The sequence below is a fragment of the Zea mays genome, chromosome 2 (assembly GCF_902167145.1).
Source record: "Zea mays cultivar B73 chromosome 2, Zm-B73-REFERENCE-NAM-5.0, whole genome shotgun sequence".
Classification (NCBI taxonomy): Eukaryota; Viridiplantae; Streptophyta; class Magnoliopsida; order Poales; family Poaceae; genus Zea; species Zea mays.
The window spans coordinates 223,215,348-223,236,694 of NC_050097.1; the positions used below are offsets into that span (position 1 = coordinate 223,215,348).

General features: G+C 44.8%; 1 protein-coding gene across 2 annotated transcripts; it reads left to right on the top strand.

Moving 5' to 3' along the window:
- Positions 1 to 15,730: 15,730 nt before the first annotated feature.
- On the top strand, positions 15,731 to 20,965 carry LOC100382581 (uncharacterized). Of its 2 annotated transcripts, XM_020547862.2 has the most exons (6): positions 15,767 to 16,585; positions 17,140 to 17,486; positions 17,971 to 18,152; positions 18,256 to 18,322; positions 18,393 to 18,473; positions 20,683 to 20,965. In XM_020547862.2, exons 1-5 carry the CDS (start codon positions 15,958 to 15,960, stop codon positions 18,432 to 18,434), a joined length of 1,266 nt encoding a protein of 421 aa, XP_020403451.1. In that variant the 5' UTR covers positions 15,767 to 15,957; the 3' UTR covers positions 18,435 to 18,473; positions 20,683 to 20,965. The 2 variants fall into 2 exon arrangements, with proteins under 2 accessions (NP_001344759.1, XP_020403451.1); NM_001357830.1 differs by lacking the exon at positions 20,683 to 20,965 and having other exon boundaries at positions 15,731 to 16,585; positions 18,393 to 18,649.
- The last annotated feature ends 382 nt before the right edge of the window (positions 20,966 to 21,347 follow it).

A 21,347-nucleotide genomic window follows, 5' to 3' on the forward strand; every position in this document is an offset into this window, starting at 1 on the left:
AGTCCGGTGTACACCAGACATGTCCGGTGAATTATAGCGGACTAGCCGTTGTGAATTCCCGAAGCTGGCGAGTTCCTGAGGCCGCTCTTCCTTGGAGCACCGGACACTGTTCGGTGTACACCGGACAGTCCGGTGAATTATAGCGGAGTCGCCTCTGGATTTTTCCCGAAGGTGACGAGTTTGAGTTGGAGTCCTCTGGTGCACCGGACACTGTCCGGTGGTGCACCGGACACTGTCCGGTGGCACACCGGACAGTCCGGTGCGCCAGACCCGAGGTGCCTTCGGTTGCCCCTTTGCTCTTTTGTTGAACCCAATACTTGGTCTTTTTATTGGCTAAGTATGAACCTTTGGTACTTGTATAACTTATACACTAGAGCAAACTAGTTAATCCAATTATTTGTGTTGGGTAATTCAACCACCAAAATTAATTAGGAAAATAGGTGTAAGCCTAATTCCCTTTCAATAGCCCCAACCACCAAAGTGGTCGTTGGGAGGGGATGCTGTCGATGGGCGCACCGGATAGTCCGGTGCGTCACCGGACACTGTCCGGTGCGCTAGCCACGTCACCCAACCGTTAGGGTTCGGCCGTTGGAGCTTCTGACAGCTGGGCCACCGGACAGTCCGATGGTGCACCGGACAGTCCCTGTTCACTGTCCGGTCCGCCTTCTAGCGCCTGCTCTGACTCTGCGCGCATTGTTCACGCACTGTTCACTTTTGCAGACGACCGTTGGCACTGTTAGCCGTTGCTCCGCATGGCACACCGGACAGTCCGGTGAATTATAGCGGAGTGGCATTTCTAGAAACCCGAAGCTGAGCAGTTCAGAGTTGTTCTCCCTGGTGCACCGGACAGTCCGGTGCGCCAGACCAGGGCAGCCTTCGGTTTTCTTTTGCTCCTTTCTTTTGAACCCAATCTTGGACTTTTTATTGGTTTGTGTTGAACCTTTGGCACCTGTAGAACTTATAATTTAGAGCAAACTAGTTAGTGCAATTATTTATGTTGGGCAATTCAACCACCAAAATTATTTAGGAAAAAGTTTGAGCCTATTTCCCTTTCAATCTCCCCCTTTTTGGTGATTGATGCCAACACAAACCAAAGCAAATATATAAGTGCAGAATTGAACTAGTTTGCATATTGTAAGTGCAAAGGTTACTTGGAATTAAACCAATTTACATTTTCATAAGATATGCATGGATTGCTTTCTTCATTTTAACATTTTGGACCACGCTTGCACCACTTGTTTTGTTTTTGCAAATCTTTTTGGAAAATCTTTTCAAAGTCTTTTTGCAAATAGTCAAAAAGTATATGAATAAGATTTCGAGAAGCATTTTTAAGATTTGAAATTTTCTCCCCCTGTTTCAAATGCTTTTCCTTTGACTAAACAAAACTCCCCCTTAATGAAATTCTCCTCTTAGTGTTCAAGAGGGTTTTTCAAATGGAAAGAACTCCTCCTTAAGATATAGGTATCAAATGAGATAGAATTTCTTAGAGGACTACAAATTTAAAGAATACCAATTGAAAACAACATTTAAAACTTAAACTTGTTTCGAAATATTTTGAAATTGGCGTGGTGGTGCGGTCCTTTTGCTTTGGGCTAATACTCTCTCTCCCCCTTTGGCATGAATCGCCAAAAACGGAGTCTTTAGAGCCCTTTTTCAAACTCTCTCCCCCTTTGGCAAATAATATATGAGTGAAGGATTATACCAAAGTTGGAAAGCGATGCAGAGTGATGGCGAAGGAGAAATAATACGATGGAGTGGAGTGGAAGCCTTGTCTTCACCGAAGACTCCATTTCCCTTTCAATCTATGACTTAGCATAAAATACACTTGAAAGCCACATTAGTCATAGCACATGAAAGAGATATGCTTAAAGGTATATAAATGAGCTATATGTGCAAGGTATCAATCAAAATTCCGAGAATCAAGAATGTTTAGCTCATGCCTAAGTTTGGTAAAAGTTTTCTCATCTAGTGGCTTGGTAAATATATCGGCTAATTGTTCTTTGGTGCTAACATAAGCAATCTCGATATCCCCCCGTTGTTGGTGATCCCTCAAAAAGTGATACCGAATGGCTATGTGCTTAGTGTGGCTGTGCTCAACGGGATTATCCGCCATACAGATTGCACTCTCATTATCACATAGGAGAGGGACTTTGGTTAATTTGTAGCCATAGTCCCTAAGGGTTTGCCTCATCCAAAGCAATTGCGCGCAACAATAGCCTGCGGCAATATACTCAGCTTCGGCGGTAGAAAGAGCTACTGAGTTTTGTTTCTTTGAAGCCCAAGACACCAGGGATCTTCCCAAGAACTGACAAGTCCCTGATGTGCTCTTCCTATCGATTTTACACCCTGCCCAATCAGCATCTGAATATCCTATCAAATCAAAAGTGGATCCCTTGGGGTACCAAAGACCAAACTTAGGTGTATGAACTAAATATCTCAAGATTCTTTTCACGGCCCTAAGGTGAACTTATTTAGGATCGGCTTGGAATCTTGCACACATGCATACGGAAAGCATAATATCCGGTCGAGATGCACATAAATAGAGTAAGGATCCTATCATCGACCTGTATACCTTTTGATCTTCGGATTTACCTCCCATGTCAAGGTCGAGATGCCCATTGGTTCCCATGGGTGTCTTGATGGGCTTGGCATCCTTCATTCCAAACTTGGTGAGTATGTCTTGAATGTACTTCGTTTGGCTGATGAAGGTGCCCTCTTGGAGTTGCTTCACTTGAAATCCTAAGAAGTACTTCAACTCCCCCATCATAGACATCTCGAATTTTTGAATCATAATCCTACTAAATTCTTCACAAGTTGATTTGTTAGTAGACCCAAATATGATATCATCAACATAAATTTGGCATACAAACAAATCATTTGCAATAGTTTTAGTAAAGAGAGTAGGATCGGCTTTACCGACTTTGAAACCATTAGTGATAAGGAAATCTCTTAGGCATTCATACCATGCTCTTGGGGCTTGCTTGAGCCCATAAAGCGCCTTATAGAGTTTATACACATGGTTAGGGTACTCACTATCTTCAAAGCCGAGAGGTTGCTCAACATAGACCTCCTCCTTGATTGGTCCATTGAGGAAGGCACTTTTCACGTCCATTTGATAGAGCTTGAAGCCATGGTAAGTAGCATAGGCAAGTAATATACGAATTGACTCAAGCCTAGCTACGAGTGCATAGGTTTCACTGAAATCCAAACCTTCGACTTGTGAATATCCCTTGGCCACAAGTCGGGCTTTGTTCCTTGTCACCACACCATGCTCATCTTGCTTGTTACGGAAGACCCACTTGGTTCCTACAACATTTTGATTAGGGCGTGGAATAAGATGTCATACCTCATTCCTCGTGAAGTTGTTGAGTTCCTCTTGCATTGCCAACACCCAATCCGAATCTCTTAATGCGTCTTCCACCCTGTATGGCTTAATAGAAGACACAAAAGAGTAATGTTCACAAAAATGAGCGACACGAGATCGAGTGGTTACCCCCTTATGAATGTCACCGAGAATGGAGTTCACGGGGTGATCTCGTTGTATCGCTTGGTGGACTCTTGGGTGTGGCGGTCTTGGACCCTGATCATCTTCCTTGTCTTGATCATTGGCATCTCCGCCTTGATCATTGTCCTCCTCTTGAGGTGGCTCCTCTTGATCTTCATTTTCATCATCTTGAGCTTGATCCTCATCTTGAGTTGGTGGAGATGCTTGCATGGAAGATGATGGTTGATCTTGTGCTTGTGTAGGCTCCTCGGGTTCCTTGGGGCACACATCCCCAATGGACATGTTCCTTAGCGCGACGCACGGAGCCTCTTCATCATCTAGCTCATCAAGATCAACTTACTCTACTTGAGAGTCGTTAGTCTCATCAAACACAATGTCACAAGAAACTTCAACTAGTCCAGTGGTATTGTTAAAGACTATATATGCCCTTGTGTTTGAGTCATAACCAAGTAAAAAGCCTTCTACAGCCTTAGGAGCAAATTTAGATTTTCTACCTCTTTTAATAAGAATAAAACATTTGCTACCAAAGACTCTAAAATATGAAACATTGGGCTTTTTACCGGTTAGGAGTTCATTGGATGTCTTCTTGAGGATTCGGTGAAGGTAGAGACGGTTGATGGCGTAGCAATCGGTGTTGATTGCTTCCGCCCAAAACCGGTCCGAAGTCTTGTATTCATCAAGCATGGTCCTCGCCATGTCAAGTAGAGTTCTATTCTTCCTCTCCACTACACCATTTTGTTGAGGTGTGTAGGGAGAAGAGAACTCATGCTTGATGCCCTCGTCCTCAAGAAAGCCCTCAATTTGAGAGTTCTTGAACTCCGTTCCATTGTCGCTTCTAATCTTTTTTATCCTTAAGTCAAACTCATTTTGAGCTCGTCTCAAGAATCCCTTTAAGGTCTCTTGGGTTTGGGATTTATCCTGCAAAAAGAACACCCAAGTGAAGCGAGAATAGTCATCCACAATTACAAGACAATAATTACTCCCGCCGATGCTTATGTAAGCAATCAGGCCGAATAGGTCCATGTGGAGTAGCTCAAGCGGCCTGTCGGTCGTCATGATGTTCTTGTGTGGATGATGAACGCCAACTTGCTTCCCTGCTTAACATGCGCTACAAACCCTGTCTTTCTCAAAATGAACATTGGTTAGTCCCAAAATGTGTTCTCCCTTTAGAAGCTTGTGAAGATTCTTCATCCCAACATGGGCTAGTCGGCGATGCCAGAGTCAACTCATATTAGTCTTAGCAGTTAAGCAAGTATCGAGTTCAGCTCTACTAAAATCAACTAAGTATAGCTGACCCTCTAATACTCCCTTAAATGCTACTGAATCATCACTTCTTCTAAATATAGTAACACATATATCTGTAAAAATACAGTTGTAACCCATTTTGCATAATTGAGAAACAGAAAGCAAGTTGTAATCTAAAGAATCTACAAGAAAAACATTGGAAATAGAATGGTCAGGTGATATAGCAATTTTACCAAGTCCTTTGACCAAACCCAGGTGATATAGCAATTTTACCAAGTCCTTTGACCAAACCTTGATTTCCATCCCCGAATGTGATAGCTCTTTGGGGATCATGGTTTTTCTCATAGGAGGAGAACATCCTTTTCTCCCCAGTCATGTGGTTTGTGCACCCGCTATCAATGATCCAACTTGAGCCCCCGGATGCATAAACCTACAAAACAAGTTTAGGCCTTGTTCTTAGGTACCCAAACGGTCTTGAGTCCTTTGACATTAGAAACAAGCACCTTGGGTACCCAAACACATGCCTTTGACCCCTTGTATTTGCCCCCAACATATTTGGCAACTACTTTGCCTGATTTGTTAGTGAGCACATAAGAAGCATCAAAAGTCTTAAATGAGATGTTGGGTTCATTTGATGCAATAGGAGATTTCTTTTTAGGCAATTTAACATGAGTGAGTTGCCTAGAACTAGATGACTCACTCTTATACATAAAAGCATGATGAGAGCCAGAGTGAGACTTTCTAGAATGAATTCTCCTAATCTTATGTTCGGGATAACCATCAGGATATAAAATGTAACCCTCGTTATCCTGAACCATGGGAGCTTTGCCCTTAACAAAATTAATCAATTTCTTAGGGGCATTAAGCTTGACATTGTCTTCCTGTTGGAAGCCAATGCCATCCTTAATGCCAGGGCATCTCCCACTATAGAGCATACTTCTAGCAAATTTAAATTTTTCATTTTCTAAGTCATGTTCATTAATCTCTACTTCTAGTACAAATAGTAACATGCTCAATGGTGGATGTAGAGGGTTTGCAAACATTTAATTCATCAATCGTTGCATGTAACATGACATTTTCATTTCTAAGATTGGAAACAATATCATTGCAAACATTTAAATTCTTAGCCTTAGTAATCAATTTATCATTTTCTATCTTAAGGCTAGCAATTGATTCATTCAACTTGTCAATCTTAGCAATCAAATTAGCATTATCATTTTTAAGCTTGACAAGAGAATCATCACAAACATTTAATTTCTCAACCTTAGCAATTAATTTAGCATTCTCATTTTTAAGGTTGGAAATAGTATCATGGCAAGTGCTTAGCTCACTAGTTAATTTTTCACATTTTTCTACTTCCTGAGCATAAGCATTTTTAACCTTAACATGCTTCTTATTTTCCTTAATAAGGAAGTCCTCTTGGCTATCCAAGAGTTCATCCTTCTCATGAATAGCACCTATCAATTCATTTAATTTTTCCTTTTGTTGCATGTTTAGGTTGGCAAAAAGGGCAAGCAAATTATCTTCATCATCACTAGAGTTATCCTCATCACTAGATGTTGCATATTTAGTGGAGGCTCCAGATTTTACCTTCTTTTTGTCGTCCTTTGCCATGAGGCACTTGTGGCCGACGTTGGGGAATAGGAGGCCCTTGTTGACGGCGATGTTGGCGGTGTCCTCGTCGGAGGAGGAGTCGGTGAAGCTCTCATCGGAGTCCCATTCCCGACATACGTGGGCATCGTCGCCCTTCTTCTTATAGTATCTCTTCTTTTCCTTCCTCTTTCCCTTCTTGTCGTCGCCCCTGTCACTATCACTAGACAATGGATACTTAGCAATAAAATGACCGGGCTTACCACATTTGTAGCAAACTTTCTTGGAGCGGGGCTTGTAATCTTTTCCCCTCCTTTGCTTGAGGATTTGGCGGAAGCTCTTGATGATGAGCGTCATCTCCTCGTTGTCGAGCTTGGAGGCGTCGATGGGAAGCCTACTCGATGTAGACTCTTCTTTCTTCTCTCCCGTTGCTTTGAATGCGATGGGTTGCACCTCGGGTGTGGAGGTGGCACCTCGCTCGATGATTTGTTCCGAGCCTTTGATCATCAATTCAAAGCTCACAAACTTTCCTATAACCTCCTCGAAAGACATTAGCTTGTATCTAGGATCACCACGAATTAATTGAACTTGTGTAGGGTTAAGAAAAACGAGTGATCTTAGAATAACCTTGACCATTTCATGGTCATCCCATTTTGTGCTCCCGAGGTTGCGCACTTGATTCACCAAGGTCTTGAGCCAGTTATACATGGCTTGTGGCTCCTCCCCTTGGTTGAGCATGAATCGACCGAGCTCCCCCTCGATCGTTTCCCGCTTGGTGATCTTGGTCACCTTATCTCCTTCGTGCGCGGTCTTGAGCACGTCCCAAATCTCTTTGGCACTCTTCAACCCTTGCACCTTATTATACTCCTCTCGACTTAGAGAGGCAAGGAGTATAGTAGTGGCTTGGGAGTCGAAGTGCTGGATTTGGGCTACTTCGTCCGAATCATAGCCTTCACCCCCCCACGGATGGTTCCTGCGCTCCAAACTCAACAATGTCCCAAATGCTAGCGTGGAGTGAGGTTAGATGGTGCCTCATTTTATCATTCCACATATAATAATCTTCAACGTCAAAAACCGGTGGTTTGCCTAGTGGGACGGAAAGTAAAGGAGTGCGTTTGGAAATGCGAGGATAGCGTAAGGGGATCTTACTAAACTTCTTGCGCTCATGGCGCTTAGAAGTGACGAACGACGTGTCGGAGCCGGAGGTGGAAGGCGACGAAGAATCGGTCTCATAGTAGACCACTTTCTTCATTTTCTTCTTCTTGTCGCCACTCCGGTGCGACTTGACGCGGGGAGGTGATTCCTCCCTCTTCTTGTTGTCGGACTCCCCCGATGGAGCTTTCCCATGGCTTGTGGCAGGCTTCTCGCCGGTCACCATCTCCTTCTTGGCGTGAGCTCCCGACATCACTTCGAGCAGTTAGGCTCTAATGAAGTACCGGGCTCAGATACCAATTAAAAGTCGCCTGAGGGGGTGAATAGGCAAATCTGAAATTTATAAACTTTAAGCACAATCTACAAGCCGGGGTTAGCGTTAGAAATAAAAGCGAGTCCGAAAGAGAGAGCGAAAACAAATCACAAGGAATAAAACGGATGACACGGTGATTTGTTTTACCGAGGTTCGGTTCTTGCAAACCTACTCCCCGTTGAGGTGGTCACAAAGACCGGGTCTCTTTCAACCCTTTCCCTCTCTCAAACGGTCACCTAGACTGAGTGAGCTTTTCTCCTCAATCAATTGGGACACTTAGTCTTCACAAGGACCACCACACAATTGGTGTCCCTTGCTTTGATTACAAATGTCTTGGGAACAAGAATGGGGAAGAAGAAAAGCGATCCAAGCGACAAGAACTCAAATGAACACAAATGTCTCTCTCACTAGTCACTAATTTGTTTGGAGTGATTCCGGACTTGGGAGAGGATTTGATCTTTTTGTTTGTGTCTTGGAGTGAAGTCTAGGGCTCTTGTATTGAATGCAATGGCTAAAAACTTGGATGCCTTGGAGTGTGGTGGTTTGGGGTATTTATAGCCCCAACCACCAAAGTGGCCGTTGGGAGGGGCTGCTGTCGATGGGCGCACCGGACAGTCCGGTGCACCACCGGACACTGTCCGGTGCGCCAGCCACATCACTCAACCGTTAGGGTTCGACCGTTGGAGCTTCTAACAGCTGGGCCACCGGATAGTCCGGTGGTGCACCGGACAGTCCCTGTTCACTGTCCGGTGCGCCTTCTTGCGCCTGCTCTAACTCTGCGCGCGTTGTCTGCGCAGTGTTCACGCACTGTTCACTTTTGCAGACGACCGTTGGCGTTGTTAGCTGTTGCTCCGCATGGCACACCGGACAGTCTGGTGCCACACCGGACAGTCCGGTGAATTATAGCGGAGTGGCATTTTCAGAAACCCAAAGCTGAGCAGTTCAGAGTTGTTCTCCCTGGTGCACCGGACAGTCCGATGCACCAGACCAGGGCAACCTTCGGTTTTCTTTTGCTCCTTTCTTTTGAACCCAATCTTGGACTTTTTATTGGTTTGTGTTGAACCTTTGGTACCTGTAGAACTTATAATCTAGAGCAAACTAGTTAGTCCAATTATTTGTGTTGGGCAATTCAACCACCAAAATTATTTAGGAAAAGGTTTGACCCTATTTCCCTTTCACATACGCAGATCAACAATTTTACCGATGCTGTGCGTGGGAGGCTGTGGTTGCCCAGGGTACGTGTCTACCGACATGCCATAAAGGGGTTGTGACTGGTCGTGACAACCTGTAGCCGATGAATCACGCGTGTTTCCCCTCAATTCAACCTCGTGCAAAGGAAAATGTGCAATGGTAGATTTATCAAATGCACTCACTAGTCTTTTATAATCATTTTGCATACCCTTATAATCTGTTGCATTTGGTCTCGCTGCTCATCTATGTAAGCTTTAAGAGATTAGAGTTCGTTTGTCGCTTACCTTGGGGGTAGTCGCAGTGGGTCGGAGCGAAGCCAGATCTGTCATTCGTTGCCAAACGACTTTGTTGTTCCTGTCCAATTTGAAGTTGGCTAGGAATTTCACCTTCGCTTCCTTGATCAATTGCTCCTGATGCTCCTCGAACTCGATCTGTTCTTGCTGGTGGAAACGTCAGAGTTATCTTTCGAACCGACCATTGAGGGCTGATCTGATAGGTCTATATGCGAAGTCCCCAGCGGAGTCGCCAAAAAGTGTGTTGGTGCCAATCGGGGCGCCAATCACTGCAATGAGAACCGGCGGCAGTGCTCTCTGCGGAGGCGCGGACGACCCACGGCCAGAGACATTTGTGTTCATCCCGAATTCATCTAGCAGGCAAAACACCTAGGCCCCTCCTCATCTAAGGATTTAGGCGGGTGCGTTCCGCCACCCGGCCGGAGAATTTCCTCTCCGACAGTACTTTTGATGGTTCACGTGTAGTTCTCACACTGTTCCCAACTCAACTTTTGCTCTGTGATCCATAATTCTAGTGCAGTTAAAAATGAAACAATTAACATGAACCTCATAGGCATTTGACATTTCATAGGTTTGTTCCTACCAATATATGCTATCCACTATATCAAATAAAATCACCCTATTCATTTTAATTTTCAAGGCATTTTGAGATTTTTTAGCTTTCTACAAATCTTCAGTTGAACCTGAAAGGGTTTTGCTTACCTTCTGCCAAGGGCTATCAAGCCTTCGGTCGGAGCGGGTGTGGCGCGGGCGGCGCCGGTGGGCACGATCGGGCGACGCCGGTGAAGCGTGGTCGGCCGTGGGGCGGTTAGAGAAAGGAAAAAGAGACAATGGAGAAAGGAGACGACGCCCGCACATAAATCTTAGCTCGGCATCAAGATCTGTGGCGCTAAACTAGGGTGTCACATGGGCTACCTCGTCAGCCCTGGCTGTCACCGTGGCAGCTATCTCGGTGCCTTAAGCTATGGCGTCGAGATGTGTTGCCTCGACGATACGACCATGCCACCGAGGATAAGGTTTAAAAACAACATTAAATTGCCTATGGTCTAAACCTAATATTGTTTTTTTAAAAAATAGGCTAAAATAAAAAAACGGACCATATGGAGGCCACCCTGCGAGGAGAAATTTGACATTATAAAACACGACGGGTGCGGCTTCGACGAAATGGAGGTCTAGGAGAGGGTTTCTCCCTTATGAAACAGCTGGGCATAGCCAACACTCTAAAATGGACATGACTAAACCATTAACAGGTAACGACGATCTTATACTCACGCCTTCATTTTGTCGTCACTAGGAGACTATATGTGAGGCCTGCTTCTCGCTCTAGCTGCCGTTCACGCCCAACCAAACTGAGATCTCAACCAAACCCTATCTACCGCACCCTAGCCGCCGCACCTTGCCGCCGCACACTAGCCACCGCACCAGAGCTGCCGCACTCAAAACCCCATGGATCGAACTGCTCACGTCGTCGCTGTTGCAGAGGCTGTTGATGCTGCTCGTGCCGCGGCTGTTGCTGCGGCGGAGGCAAGATGCGCGGCTGTGGTGGCTGAGAAGGAGGCTCGAGCGGTGGTGCAATCTACGACAATTGTCGCCGATAAGGTTGGACTAGCTGTCGAAGCTGTCAAGTATCGAAGCTTTGTTGAAGATAACTCCATGGTGACTGATTTTCTTTCTCCCTTCCTTTGCCGCATGTGGAATAGGGTCTGTTCTTCACAAGTATTTGAACTAGTTTTATTTGTATAGGAACATGTTGATTTTAAGTATCACGTTAGCGTCAAGAACTCACTATGATATGCCATTCAAGAGATGAGGAGGCAATCTTCACTGTTACGTACCATTAATGGGTTGTGTTGTAGTATCCCAGAAGTTGAAGGGGGTAAGGTTGGAAAGCTAGCTGGCCATTTGAAGGATGTCTGCAAGAGCCTCGAGAAGACTTCAATTGTGTGTGAAGAAGATCTGGAGAATAAATGTCCTGGTTGGGACCTTCATCATCCCCCTTCAGATGTTGAAGACAACACCAACCCTTCTGATGTTGAGGACCCAATGGATGGATACGTGTCAGAAGATTCGGAGTTGTGGGAAATGGTGTTTGATGACTTGCAGTGGGAGGAGAATAAAGTGGATGTCTCTTTGGCCGAGCATTGTCGTATTATGGGCTACGACTATGACCAGATGTTTGATCGTACTATTTGAGTTGTCAAGAATATTAGTATGCAGACTTTTGTGATGTCAAGACATTCTGTTTGTGTCAAGACATAATGTTATGAACTTGTAATCTGTGAGGTGGTTGTGTTTATGTAAGACTCTCTATGTGGTTGTAACAGAATTTGTGTTCATGTTCTGTGATGTCAAGACATTTCTATGCCCAGATTTTTAGCAGTACATTCTGTTTCTATGCCCAGTCAAGACATTCTGAGACAGTTGATAGTTGTATTTGGTTCACATTATTTTCAGCAGTACATTCTGTTTCTATCTATGCCTAGATTTTCAGCAGTACATTCTGTTTCTATGCCCAGTTAGCCAGTGTTCACATTATTTCTATGCCCAGTCAGGACATTCTGTTTCTAGGAGAACGCGACACATTTCTGGGCACAAACTGGGCACACACATCATTTCTATTTCTGGGATAACTGGGCACTATTTCTGGGATAACTGGGATAACTGGGCACTCACATACACATACACAAATAACTGGGCACTAATTCTGTTTCTGGGATTCTGTTTCTGGAATTCTGGGCACTAATTCTGTTTCTGGGAGCACATACACAATTCTGGGCACTAATTGTGTTTCTGGGAGCACATACACATACACAATTCTGTTTCTGGGCACATACACATGTTTCTAGGCACATAAACAGGTTTCTGGGCACATACACATGTTTCTGAGCACAAAGAGACAGCACGCTTAAGGTCTCTGGGACAGAAAGGAACTTGTTTCCTTGTCGTAGCACGCTTCAAGTTTCTTGGACCATCTGTAGTTCTATTCCCTTGTCGCAGCACGCTTCAAGTTTTTCCTCGGAGTAATTTTCTTAACAAGCCACTTGACACTCCTTGGCGGAGAAGTAGGAGGAGTTTCCACACGGACTAGTGCTGCATCAGTACTGACGTTTTCATGGCTACCATGGTCTATTACAACTGTTTCTGCATCCACAGTTTGAGGTACAATAGTTGTTTCTTCGTTAGGAGCACTAGTTTGAGATGTAGAAGTCTGTAACTCTTTCGGGATCCAATTTTTCGTCGTATTCTTTCTTGGCTTCCTCTTCCTACAAAGCAACAAAACAATTACTAACAAGTACTAATGGACAATGAAATAAAAAAACAATTACTAATACAATTATAACCTTTTCTTTGTTCCATTTAAAGGGCACTTATAACTGGTTTTCCGATGACCTAGTTGACCACAGTTTGGGCAAGTGTACTGTCTTTTTATCTTTGTTGTGCCTTGAGCATTTTCCACGCCCTTTCATTTTTTAGCACTACCACCCTCTAGACAACTCTTTATTTTGTTTTTCCTTTGTCGCCCAACCCCTCTTTTCGCCATTGGCGCAAATACTTCATTTGCAATATCCACCTTCGGCCAAAAAGAACGGTCACCAATGATTGGTCTATAGTATTGTCTCCAAAATTAATAGGCTCCGATCGATCCAAATTACTTGTATTTTCCTGTGCCTTTTCCCCCTCATTGACGGCTTCATCTCTTGCATTTTCCTCTGTCGTTTCCCCCTCATTGAGTCCTAGATTACAATACATCTCCATCTCACTTGCAACATCACGTCTCCCTTCCTCCTCCCAAAAATCACATAGTACCATAGATTCCCAATCTAACCTCGATTTGTCTTGTATCTTTTCATTTTCCTGGATGACAAGTCTCTACTAAGTGAAGTCACATATAATCCTAACCTCACTATATTTTACATAAATGAAGCACAACTAACCTCATTAACATTATTTGCACCTAATGCAACTAGCGGTAAGGAACTTGAACAAGGCGGTGGTGAAGACATCACGGGACCTGCCATTAATTCAACCAATAATTTACAAAATTAAAGGTTACATGTGCACGATTCATACCACAGCAAGGCACAAATATCTACCTGGATTTTCAGATATGCCTATGTCTGCATCATTGAACAGCTCTAAATCCTCCATGGTCGATCCACTGCACACAGAAACCGAGCTAGATCTAGTTGGGGGAGGAGACACGAATGGGGGGGAGAGAAGTTGAATGAATCAAGAACATCAGAGACAAACTCACGGGTGCGCATGTGGGGAAGAAGCGGGGACCTTCATTTGGCGGCTCTGGGTCGGAGGCTGCAGGGATTCTAGCTCGGTCGGACAGGCGGCAGCGGCGCCCTTCAATCGGTGGCTCTTGGTCGGAGGCTGCTGCGCCCGGCTTATGGAGGAGATCTCGCGAGGGAGAACAAGACGACGATGGAGGACGCGACGGCGATGGAGGACAACTAGCGATGGAGGACAACTCACGGCGACGGCGCAGGGGACGGAACCCGGTGTCAACGAGACTAATACTGCTCTGAACCTGATAATGGAAAAGGCATATCAATTTTAGGCTGAGTCCAGTGCACAGCCTCCCTCTCGCCCCTGCCACGTCAGCTCTCGCCTCCACTCTCGCCCCTGCTGCTCCAGTGCACAGGCTGCAGCAGGCTACAGCCTCAGGCTATAGCCACGTCAGCTTTTCTATTTCAGAATTAAGTAATTCACGCGGATTTATTTCAACGCTCAGAAAACACACAACATAATATTTTTTATTGAATTAAAAATTACAAAGTACATAATAATTAAAATAAAATGACATGATAATTAAAATAAAATTACATAACTCTAATCGGACTCCTCGATCTCATCCTCATCTTCCTCCTCTTCACGTTCCGCTTCCGGTTCCTCTTCTTCGTCATCTAGCAGACCAAGTTCTTTTTCGACCATCTTTACGGCCCTGCCATGGGTACGTCTTTCAGCCGGGTCCATATCTCTGGTTGATCGGCCCTTTAGGATGTTCCATTGCTTCAAAAGCTTGGCCTTCACTAATCCACCCCACAAGTTCTTCATTTTGAATGCTTCACTTGTTGATTCGCTGCTCGTGGCTTCCTTCCCTTTCCCCTTCGTCTTTGTCTTTCGCGCATCCGCCTTTGCCCTATCACGCCCCACTGGTCGGGGCACTTCCTCCTCGGTGTCTTCAGTGCCTCCAGAACTATATTCACCAGAGACTCCGAGTCGGGTTCTCTTATTCGCAGTCGAATCAGATCCACTACCAAGACCATGCTTTGCTGACCACTTGGGCTCGTAGCGAACAACTTGCCACCAATGATGGCGCTTAAATGGATGCCCCATTTTACCCTCGAACCTCGCCATTGCTGCATCCATGACCATTGCATCGTCAGCTCCGCTCTGACGCAACCTTTCTTCTTGGAGGTAGAATCCATTGAACTTGGTCACCTCCCGGTTGTAGGTGACCCAATGATCTTTAAGTTGCTTGGCGGTTCGATGACGGATAGGGTCGGAGGTGGAGTTATATGTTGCCGCTCCATACGTAGGTGGAGCATATGGATGAGGTGCTCCATACGGAGGTGGAGCATATGGAGCATAAGGAGGTACTCCATACGGAGGTGGAGCATATGGAGGAGGGGCGTATGGAGGTATCTGGAAAGAAGCTTGACTTTCGTCCGCAGCAGGTGGGGGAGGGGCATACGGACGTACCGGGAATGAGGCTTGAATTCTGGCTTGGGAAGTTGGAGGTTGGCCATATGAAGACGGTGGATATTGATATAAATGATAGGGATAAGGGTATGGTGGTGGACGCGCAGCCGGAAATAGTGCACGGGGGAGTGAGGCTGAAACATCGGAGCGACGATGTAGTGAAGAAGACTCATCTAACGGAAGGGTTGTAGGTGACCCATCGGACTGCAAGAGATCCGTGAAGGTGTTCAAATCTGGGGACCAACCCGACATTGTGTGAAGAAAGGGGAGTTTGGAAGAGAAAAATAAGATGGAATGGTGTGTGGAATGAGCTCCACCCGGGTAGGGGTATATATAGATGGATTGGGGATGAAATTTGTGATTTTTTGCAATTTTTTTCGAATTTTTTGTACTCCAAACGGTCAAAAACGGTTAGTTGCAACGGCTAGCACACGTGGACCAATCAGAAGTCGCCACCTCACTGTCGCCCCTCGCTCTCGCCCGCGAAGACGCCATCGCCAACGCGTCGCCCCGCTCTCGCCTGCCTATCGCCTCCCTCTCGCCCGGCGCGCGCTCCAGTGCAGGCGAGAGCGGGGCGATATCGCCCGCTCTTACCGGGCGGTGGCAGTAGCGCCCGCTGGGTCGCTCTCGCCCGCCTCCAGCCCCGCTCTCGCCTCCTGCTGGACGCTATTGCCCTCACTATAGCCTGCATTGGCACCAGCCTTAGAGTGTTGGCTATGCCCAGCTATTTCATAAGGGAGAAACCCTCTCCTAGACCTCCATTACGTGCATCCGTCGAGTTTCATAATGTCAAATTTCTCCCCTGCGAGACAAGCCCTACCTACCACTACCACTCTCGAGTCTCGAGCACCAGCCCTCTCGCCTTCAGCTCCTCCGTCCTCGCCGAACCCCATGGCCCAAAAACCCTGAACTGAGCCCGCCGCCGCTTCTCCAGTCCGCACGAAGCGCACCACAAAATGCGGCGGCTGACGCCGGCGTACGTGACCCTCATCCTGGACCACGTCCTGGGCGACCCCTCGATCCCCACCGCAGCCGCCATCGCGTTAATCGCCGGTCTCCCCTCTCCCTCCGATCCGACCCCGCGCCTCCGCCGCGGGGTCCTTCTCCGCCGCCTCGCCGCCGACCCCGTCTCCGAATCCTCTCTCGAAACCCTCCACCTCCTGGCCTCGCTCCCGCCCTGCGCCTCCCCCATCGCAGCCGCCCACATCGCCGTCGCGGCATTCCTCGCGGCCTCCGCGCCCGACTTCGACGCCGTCGCCAGGGCTCTCTTCGCGCGCCCCGACGGCCGCGCGCGCCAAGCGGTCCACGGCGGAGGTTCCCCCGCGCTCGCATCCGACGATGCCATCGTCACAGTGGACCAGTTCGAGGCTGCCGTCGGGAAGTCCTCTTCTCAGACCATTCTCAGGGGCCTGTGGGGCAACCGGGCCGCCGTGGAGGAGCGGGTCCAGGAGCTCCTCGCCGCTGAATGGGCCGCGATTGGCCCGTCGAGGCTCGAGGCGTTGGCTATGCGGATCGTCGGGGATGGGGCCGTCGAGACATGGGCTGCCGCAGATGAGGCCATGCGTGCCAACTTGCGCATCTTGGGTGATGACTCGTTTTTTGGGTGGATTTTGCAGCAGCATTGTGATCAAGAAACTAGTGTGTAGTGAGTCTTTTCTGTATTTTTGTGATATAGTAAAAATGAGAAGGAATTTAGAGGTCTTATTTCATCTTGGCCTCTATGAAGCAACCATGGGTTGAAGCTATCCCAAACAGACCTTATAATTTGAGTGTACTCCATCCTTGCTAATTTTGCTGCTTCTACTTTCTTGTTTATCTTATATCAAACTACATGTTTTCAATCTTGTGAATACTTTTGATGGCGCCACTGCAATATTTTAATAGGTTCATATCTTTGATGATGCTTTCAGTTAGTTTAGGATCCTCTTGTATGCCTGCATCTATGCTTCTTATTGATTTTGCAATTCTATGCATCCTTGTAGAGCATTTTGAGTTTCATCTCTTTGGGACAGCTCTAGGTCTTTACGTGCATTGTTAGCTGCTAGATGTTTTATGTTTTCTAATTTGCTATGATTCTGGTGTCCGCAAGGTCGTGGACTTCGTAGCCTATAATTGATTATATGATATGAAACTTACAGCTGGGGAAGAAAAAACGCGCGAGATTCTCGACAAACTTGAAAAATCTACCTGCAGCACAAATCCAATTTCAACACCAGCTGTTGAGAAGGTTATGAATGCGCTCAAAGCAAGCTGTGCTGACCTCCACAGCATTGTGGAGGATCCCCTTCCAGCTGCAAAGGCAGTTGCAGATGAGTTATTGGCTGCGAGGATGGAAAAAAGAGTTAGCTTGAATGCTGAAGTAGGAGGTCAGCCAACAACTTGTGGCGCTGCAGGTCCGAGTATTCATAATGACAAAGACAACGGTCCAGGTATAGGCAAACCTCACAGCCTTATGGAGCGAAACGCAACAGCACGAACCTCTCAGGTTTGCATTTATTTTTAAAAATATTTTTCTTTGTTTTTGAACATTGTCCATGCTGAACTTGCTTTGTCTTTTTAGATTGAGTTTGTGCTTGTAATAGCTAGCGATTGTTTCCATTGCGATTGAAAATGATATCAGCACCTATATCATGTCAATATTTTGCATTAAACATTGGGTGTGTACATTTTTGTATTATTCTGTTGATTGAGTTTTTAGTATGAATTATTCTCTACATTGCTCCTGCTCTGCAAAATCGGTATGACATGTCTAATAGCTGTAGGATTTGTTTCACTTTAGTAAGTTAGCTACTGAAATTAGGACTTGGAATTATGAATGCTCTACTTACTGTAGTCTAATTTGAGCTCAATCAAGGCGCCTCATACCGTTCTAGGTAGGTAGCTTATAGGATAGCTCGGTATCATAACCGCAAAATCTAACTTAAATTGTTTATGGTCGTGTTTCTCAAAAATAAAACGTTTGTTTGCAGTGGGAGGAGTCACATGGTCTTGATGGTTCGGAACCACCATCACCACCGAGACCGCGCTTGCCTAGCCCAAGGAGACTACCACCTTCTCCTTTGCCACCGCCTGGAAACAAAAACACTAAGCGGAGAAAGACAAGGAGGTGGAGCTTGTTCGAAGAAGAAACCTTAAGAAAGGGTGTTGAAGAGTATGTTACCTTGTCTTGATGTTCAGTTGTTATCGTTTGACATGTCAGTTATTATTATTATTGCTGTTGCTGTATGTTCCTGTTCTGTTTGTTTCACGTGTAGGTATGGTGTTGGCAATTGGAGGGATATTCTAGATAACAATGCTGAGGCTTTGACCGGCAGGACACCGGTGGGTAATTTTATTATTACAGTTAAGTTGTTGTGGTTTGCAATCAAGGTAGTGACTGGTTGTATTGTAGGTGGACTTGAAGGACAAGTGGAGGAACATGCTTTTCCGTTGATGTAACGGGGAAACATGTAGCTGGACATGCTTTACTAGGGTAAAGTACATAGCATGTAGTCGTCGTACATCACAGCACTCTTGGTCAAGCTTTTCTGGCAGCTGCTGCTACATGATTTTGTGTCACGGTGTTGTAGCAACCGCAGCCCAAACGGTTGGCTTTTCTGGCAGTTGCACAGCAGCAGACTCTTGGTCAAGCTTTTTTGGCAGCTGCTACATGATTTTGTGTTTTGGTGTAGTAGCAGCCGCAGCCCAAACGGTTGGCTTTTCTGGCAGCTGCACAGCAGACCCTTGGTCAAGCTTTTCTGGCAGCTGCAGCTACATGATTTTGTCTCGGTGTAGTAGCAGCCGCAGCCCAAACGGTTGTAGGGGTGAAAACGGGTAGGGTACCCGAAACGGGTACCGGATACGGATACTCATTCGGGACCATTTTTCGGATACGGATACGGGTATTTTTATATTCGGGACGGATACGGGTAATACCCGGATAGTACAGCTTCGGATTCGGGTCGGATATGGAACGAGTACTACCCAGTAAATACCCGGATATTCGGGTCGGATACGGGTACCCGGAATTCGGGTACCCGTTTTTTCTTTTTCTGCATAATAATATAGTTATAAAATCATGACTTTTACATATGAAATCGGATGAAGATAAAGTTTATATGAAAATTGTAGAGCTCGAAGAGATCTATAACTTTGTAGTACAACACATTTTTGTTTAAACATATCTTTAGGCCAAAATCATTGAAATAATATCTAAATTTATATCAAAATAATAGACTTTAACATGAAAATGTGGGGACTTAAGATTATCTCCATGTGGGAACTTAGAATTATCTTTTTATAAACTATTTATTAATATTGGTAACTTATTCGCAATTTCCGGTCGACACTACAATATTTTTATGAATTTAATTGTATTTTGATGATTTTCTACAACAAGAAATTAATAATATACCAAATAGCCTAAAAATTCATCAATTTTTACTGGGACACAACATATATCCACATATAGTTCTCAAAAAACATTTGGATTATAAAATCCACAAGATGTTGGTGTTTCTTCCATTCCACTCCCACTTATTACGTGAGTTACACGTGAAATCATTTTATGTATCGACGTTTCAACATAATTAATATTTCATTTATCATTTTCATGTGGCGACTTGAGGTTTTATTTGAATAGAATGAGACCATAAAATTCACAGGATGTCAACGTTTTTTCTATTTTATTTCCACTTATTACGTGAGTTACACGTGAAATCACTCTAAGTATCCAAGTTTTAACATAATCAATACTTCACTTTACCATTTTTATGTGGGAACTTGAGATTATCTTCTATTAAATGTTTATTAGTATTAATTTACTTGCAATTTCGTGATCGAACAAGAATATTTTATGATAACCAATTAATGCATTATCCGACAAGTATCCGATATCCGATCAAATAATATTCGTATCCGTCACTTATCCGCCCGGATAAATATCCGGTCCCTGTATCCGTATCCGTCCCGTTTCTAACTATCCGTATCCGATCCCGAATCCGTTTTAAATACATTAGGGTAGGATACAGGATGAGCTACTATCCGTCCGTATCCGCCCGTTTTCACCCCTAAACGGTTGGCTTTTCTGGCAGCTGCAGCTACAGTATTTTGTGACGGAATGCTTACCGAGTGGCTGATTCGCGCACTGACGAATTATGAACTCTGTTTCGTATTTTTATTATGTACATTGTCCTGCATGCTTGCATTGTACTAGCTTTACTCACCACATATTTGGATGAATAGGGCTAGGAAAGGTGACCCCCATAGTAAAGCAAATTTAGGGGCGTTTGGTTGCAGTCAATTAAAGTTCAGTCCCTGAATATTAAAATGATAATTGTGGGTATTAAATGTAGTCTAATTATAAAATCAATTATACAGATGAAGACTAAAAGACGAGACATATTTAAACCTAATTGAGTCTATATTTAATACTTTTAGTTGATATCTAAATGTTGATGTAACTGTGTGATTGTGTGATAGCTATTCTTTGGGTTCCACCTCTATGCCTGTTATTGTGCTCACACAGGGCTATTTGCTAATAATTATGTGATGGAACTATCATATCATCTACATCGAAAATCACAAGTGTATTAACCGCATTGGTTGTGTGACAAAGTAGAAACTGTTTGCGAGAATGAAATGAGAACCGTGTGTCTTTATTGAATAAAGCAATGTATTTATACATGTTCTCAACTGTACAGGAGAGGCAAGGGTCGTGACCCTTCGTCTAGGAACCGAAAAGACGAAAAGACAGAGAACGTGGGAACGTGCTCAGCAGTCACGTCCCAAGAAGCCACGAAAAGACAGAGAACGTGGGAACGTGCTCAACAGTCACGTCCCAAGAAGCCCTGTGGACCAGGAACCGTAGACTAAAATGAGTGTACATAGTAACTGCTTATATCCTGTAACACTCCCCCTTAAGCAGTTGTCCATCATGTATAATCTCCTTAAAATCCTGTAAAGAAAATAGGAGTTTTGCAATAATATACTGTGTAACACTCCAGTAAAACCTAGTGGGAAAAATTTGGAGAAAATCAACAGTATATGATATGTCTTTGGTGTCTCTATCGAAAAACTCTGATGGGAAAAATCAAGAGATTGACATATGCTTGAGTTGACATTGCCTCATTAAAAACCTAACATGAGAAAACATGATAGTAAAACTCATATAGGAAAATAGTACAATGTGATGCTAGTATTAGGTTGATCAAAGAGATACTCCCCCTGATGCAAGCAAATCTCTAAGTCGACGCATGCCAATACCCTTAACACATATCCGAAATGTGGAATAAGGTAGCGACTTAGTGAATAAGTCTGCGAGATTGTCACAAGACTTAGTTTGCATGACCATAATCTCACCACTCTG

Excerpts from the sequence above, each read along its gene's own strand:
- LOC100382581 (NM_001357830.1), top strand. The coding sequence starts at position 15,958 with ATGCGGCGGCTGACGCCGGCGTACGTGACCCTCATCCTGGACCACGTC. Across the intron at positions 18,153-18,255 it reads TTAAGAAAGGGTGTTGAAGA|GTATGGTGTTGGCAATTGGA; the intron begins GTATGTTACCTT and ends TTTCACGTGTAG. Across the intron at positions 18,323-18,392 it reads CTTTGACCGGCAGGACACCG|GTGGACTTGAAGGACAAGTG; the intron begins GTGGGTAATTTT and ends GTTGTATTGTAG.